The 5,976-nt window shown below is 38.1% G+C and overlaps 1 protein-coding gene across 1 annotated transcript; it reads right to left on the bottom strand.

Moving 5' to 3' along the window:
* Positions 1-496: 496 nt before the first annotated feature.
* LOC146915831 (uncharacterized) lies at positions 497-1,954 on the bottom strand. Its single transcript, XM_085721451.1, has 3 exons — positions 1,602-1,954; positions 1,436-1,550; positions 497-1,336 (listed from the first exon to the last, which is right to left on the bottom strand). Exons 1-3 carry the CDS (start codon positions 1,952-1,954, stop codon positions 497-499), a joined length of 1,308 nt encoding a protein of 435 aa, XP_085577577.1.
* Positions 1,955-5,976: the final 4,022 nt, after the last annotated feature.

Raw genomic sequence — 5,976 nt, 5'->3', positions numbered from 1 at the left:
AATGTTGAACTATTTTCCGCTGCAATAGTTTAAGATATTTCATGATGTTGAATTTGAAGGATAATCATTATTATCCATTTTATGATTTAAATGAAGTATGTGACATTCCGTTGTGATCAAAATACTCTGATTTTAAATGAAATTTTTATGTTGGGAAAACGGGGTGTTACAGTGGATACCGGTTCTTAATTGTCACCTTGTTCAACTGTCGATAATCCACACATAACCTCATGTTGTCATCCTTCTTCTTAACTAACAATACTGGAGCACGCCACGGCGAAACACTGGGCTTAATAAACTGCTTATCGAGTAAATCTTCCAACTACTTCTTCAACTCGCCCAACTCTGATGCAGACATCCGATACGGTGCAATCGAAATAGGACTCGTTCTTGGTACCAAATCAATTGCAAATTCCACTTCTCTCTCCGGCGGTAATTCGGTAATGTCATCTGGAAAAACTTCTGGAAACTCTTGCACAACCAGCAAATCGCTAACTCATTTCTCACCACTTTCTTTCAATGAAGCAAACATCATAAACACACTGGCTTCATCGTCCAAAGACTTCTTCACTTGCTCCATGGTTACGAACTTCCCACCTACCTCAGCTACTGGCTTAGAGAATGTTATACTCTTGGTTAAACAGCTGATGTTCACACCAAAAGACAACATCCAGTCCATACCGAAAATCACATCCATGTGCTTCAACGGAAGGCACACAAGATCCAACTCAAAATCAACATTACCAAAATTAACAGGACATTTAGCACACACCAAGGAAGTAGTCACCGAGCCACTGGCCGGGGTGTCGATGACCATCCCTCGCAACAACGGAGTTACAACCAGATTCAAACGTTCAACACAACTAACCGCGATAAAAGAATGAGTATCACCACTATCAATAATTGTAATCAAAGGAGTACTATTGATAAAACACATACCTCGGATTAGATTATCCGGTTGCTCCACTTCCTCTGCATTCAAAGCGAACACCTTACCCGCCGCCTTCTTCGGTTTGGTACACTTAGTACTGACATGACCTTCCTCTCCACAGTTGTAACAAGTAATATCCTGCTTGCACTCAAATGACTTGTGACCAGCTTTCCCACACTTGAAGCAACTATCACCCCTCCTACAATCATTAGCAAAATGACCCAAAGTTCCGCACTTGTAGCACCTCACCTCAGCAACATTCGGCTTAGAGCCTTCACCCACCTCTATCTTCTTCCCTTTGTCATTGTTGTACGGCTTCCCAAATCCATGACCCTTTCCTTTCTTATCATGCAATGCTTTGTAATGGTCCACCTTGACCTTTCCGGCATCATCAAACATACGACACTTGTGCACCAAAGTATCAAAATCTCTAATCTCCTGAATACACATATACTGATAGATATCCGGCCTGAGTCCACTTTCAAACTTCACACACTTAGAAACCATCGCATCCTCGGCATTGATATATGGGCAAAACCTTGAAAGCTCTTCAAACTTTGCAGCATACTCTGCCACTGACCGATTCTCCTGCTTCAAGTTCAAGAATTTCACTTCCTTCCTGGTCCTCAAATCCTCAGGAAAGTACTTCCTCAAAAACTCAGTCTTGAACCTAGCCCAAGTCACAACCTCTTCACTAGCCTCAAGTCTCCCCTTAGCATTCGTCCACCAGCACTCAGCCTCCTCAGCAAGCATGTGCGTAGCCAATCTGACCTTCTGGTCGTCACTAGTCACCATAGCACGAAAGATCCTCTCCATGCCTTGCACCCATGTCTGAGCTCCCTCTGGGTCAAACCTTCCCTTGAACGTTGGCGGCTTGTTTCGCAAGAAACGATCGAGCCTCCGCTCCTCCGCTTCTCCATGATCCTGATGACCATTCACAACCTGCTGGTTGGTTTGAGCCAACACTTGCGCTAATGCGGCCAAGGCTGCTGCAATAGCCGCATCATCTCTACCACCAGCCATCTCTCACCACACACAAACCACAACCAACATATGAGAACAACAGAACAATTATCGAAGATATTCCTATACCATTCACATACAAACAGAAATAATCACCCAATTCTGATCCAGACAAGACCGACATGGCTCTGATACCAACTTGTAACGCCCTAAACCCCGAAAGCAATAATCATGCAATTTTAAATAATAAATATCCAAAAAAAAAGGTTTAGATGTCACATCATCGTTCGTTTCAAGACATACAAATATTCAGTTTCAAAAAAAAAAAACATCGCAGCAGAAAATTTCAACAATCAACATAAAAATCTCAAAGATAATACAGTCATCCTCAAGTACATCTAGTAACCGTCTCAAAGGCCATAACAAGGCTCAAAACACAAGAAATATCTCAACACTCATATAAAAATTTCAACATAAAGCAACGACAAAAGTAAGACTCGATATCCTAATCAGAGCCCGGCACTACTAAACTCCAAAGCAGATAAAGGAGGAAGCTTTCGCTCAAGCAAGCTAAGCAACTAATCCTGCACACCGTCTACCCATTCATAAGAATAAGGCAGGCGGTCAACCAAACGACCACTAGGGGTTAGACATCATTCAAATCAATTAAAGCATAATCAAATGTAAATAAACGACATAACCAATTTCAGATGATCAACGACGTCTAATCACATTGTTCGCAAAGATTCATCGTTATTTATTCAACCTTAATCATACAAGTGTGCTATATCATAACAAGTGTACTTCCACACCTTCATATATCATCAAATTTCACTAAGTATGCAATCACCAAAATTTCATCAATGTACATATTTCACCAAGGTTCACCAAGCACATATCAAACAAAGCACATTTAAACATTAATGAATGTATGTAATGCGCCTAGACACGACTTTATATGCATGTGGTACCAAATCATTGTCAAGGTCGTCACCTCAAAACATCGCCTATGGACACTTATGAATGCATGAATATATGACACCATAATGCATACGTTCATACAATAATTTACCAACATGAACACCGACACCTTTCATACATGCAACCACCATCAGTATCATCACCAAATTGCATGTAAGAATTCACCTTTCATTACAAATCACCAACACTAAAATCATCATCAATAACATTCATCTCAAAGAAGCAACAAGGTTCCAAATTCACATTTCACATATAACGGACATCTAACAACATCATGATATTCATCACATTAAACACCCAAACAACATTAATTCATCATCATAATCATCATGAACACAGTCAACCTAAAATCACTATGAAAATTATAATATACTCTTATAAGTTTAACAAGTCAAATATAAGAATATTATAATTCAAAGTAGGCATGGCGTATCTTTACTAAGGTTCGAATAAGACCAGAAATAAAACAATTTTAGGCACTCTAGAAACTAAGCACTGTATGCATGCCCAATGGGTTCCTATATCATATAAACTCAAATTTATATATATGTACTTGTTAACTAGTGGAAGGAAGTTCTTACATAGCAGGGAGCAATAATAATAGCTCATAACTACTATTAAGAAGGTATAAGATTCATATGCCCAACATTTATGACTATGCACACAAATATAGCAAAAGAATTCAAAATATGAAAAAAAGTACTCTATAAAAAAAATTGCATATAATTATTCGCTCAAAAAATAGTGTTACAGATCCAAAAATTTATGGGATATACATGATTTGAATTTAATTCAATTTCTCATTCTCAAAGGTCTCCTGTTAAACAATGTGCATTGATTCACAAAATAAATACATCAAGGATTTACATGTTTATTGAAAATCTCGTAGACATAGCTCATAGTTGTATGACTGGATAAAAGTTCTTTTTACACCAATTTACTTATGACAATGACATGAGCAAGTGAGCAAGGCACCAAGAGAGAATAAAGAAAACAAATATTTTGACAAACATCATATTAATAATAGCTTTGGCCATGTTTTACAATCAGGAACTTTTAAGAAAGAAAAAGAATGCAGGAATGCTACAGCTACATTGAAAACAAGCAGCCACATGAATTGAAATAGCATGGGAACATGGATGAATTATTATATATGAGATTAAATATCAATTAATGAGAACTCATGGTAACATCAAATGCAACGTGGTTATAAAAGGGAAAAAAAATAATAGGTCATACATTTATGTCCATTAAAGATACCTATCTCAATCAAGTAGCCACATCAGTACTCCGCACTCATGGCCATGTGAATGAAAATCATCTAACAGGAAAGAAAAAAAAGACTAGCGCAGCAATAGTAGAAATAAAGAAGGAATTGGAATTGAACATAGTAGTCAAAATTAAGTAGCAGTAATGTGAATTTGGCACGACAACAGTGAAGGAAAATTTCAGTGTTCTGTTTTCTCTAGTCACCTAATAACAACTTAATCCATTTAATTCATCCACGTCCAACCAAAAATCACATTTCTCCCAACTAATTTCATGGATTCTCAACACAAATATTTACCCAAAAACATTCATATCATATAGATCATAAATTTATCTTCATTCAACAACAACAATTATGATTTTCAACATTTTAAGCTAAAATCACAAAAGCAACTTATTATGAACCAAGAGCATGAATATGAACATGTTAATTCACCAATTCAACAAAAATTAGTATACACATAAATACCCACTAATTAGGAGTACGAATTTCACAATACAAAATCATCAATTCATCAATTCAACAATTAATCATAAGCTAAGAAAAGTGATTATGAGAATAAGTATCTAACCCCCTTACCTCAAAGCTTTACCAACACTAGCTATGGCATCACTCTCCCCTTAGCTCTTGAATTTTACCTCTCCTAAGATCTTGGTCTTCTTTCCTCTAAGCTCTTCTCTTGCTCCCACTTTCTCTCTCTACCTCTCTCTATGTTTATGACAATTTGGGATAATGAGAAAATGACCTAATTTTTCTCTTAAGGGATATCCTTATATACACCACTTGTTGGGCTAAATTAGGTTAGAGCTTAATGGGCCTCTAAAACTCATGTCACTAAATTCTGAAAAAGTTACTACACTTACTTAAACCGTTAAAACACCGGATAATTAATATCTCTAAATTATTACAACTAGTTGTTTCTATCTTAGTAAAAATAACTATTCTCACAAAAAAATAACCTTCTTAAAAAAACTAATTTACCCTCGCTCACCAAATGACCAAAATACCCCTAAGTCTAAAATGACTAAAATACCCTTCTTAAGCCAGAATCCAATAATCCCGAATAAAATACACACAAATACAAGTAATCACACACAAACACATAAAAACAAATAAAATAAATCTGACGAAAATCGGGCTGTTACACGTTGTAATGTGCGTGGACAGGTTTATGGATTTGTGAGATACCTAAAGGTTAGAGATGTGGACAAGCTTGTTCAAGCGTTGAATAACGTATGGTTCGGTGACCTTTGTGTTTGGACAAAGGTTGCAAAATTTGCTTGTAAGGAGGAAGTTGTAGAGGAGAGGGAGATTGTAGGGAGTGTCCAAGGGAGGATGGCCGGTGAGGGTGAGGGAGAAAAAATTGTTGAGAGGAAGCAGGGAGGCGTGGTAGGGAGTGAGGGATAAAATATTGTGAGTAAGATGGGTATTGGGGAGGGTGGTGTGAGTGGGAAGGGACCAGTGTTGTTAGGAAGGACCAGGGAAGTGACGATGGTGAGGGTGGGGGGTGTGGTGGTGCGTGTTGAGGGAGGGAAGCGGAAAGGGAAAGGTATGCAGAGGGAGTAGGAGGTCCGATGGTGAGGAAGACAGAGGTAGAGAAGAAGGATGGAGGTGCAGCGGTGTCTGTGGAGGATTCTCATTCGGAGCAACGCAAGCTTGTACGCATGTATCGTTCTCAGGAAGGTGATATAGTATGGGCTAGACGTGGAGTAGTAGCTATGGTAAAAAATGGAGAATCATTACCTATTGTTTAAACTAGAATTACGGACGTAGGGTTCGAGGATTTAAACATTATTCCACTCGGGGCGGATTGAGTTTTTGTGTCGTCGTT

The sequence above is a fragment of the Medicago sativa genome, chromosome 6 (genome assembly GCF_051527215.1).
Source record: "Medicago sativa cultivar Bolivia chromosome 6, Bolivia_mono, whole genome shotgun sequence".
Lineage (NCBI taxonomy): Eukaryota > Viridiplantae > Streptophyta > Magnoliopsida > Fabales > Fabaceae > Medicago > Medicago sativa.
The sequence above is the reverse complement of the archived record's forward strand: the minus strand, read 5'-3'. Positions and strand labels throughout refer to the sequence as shown.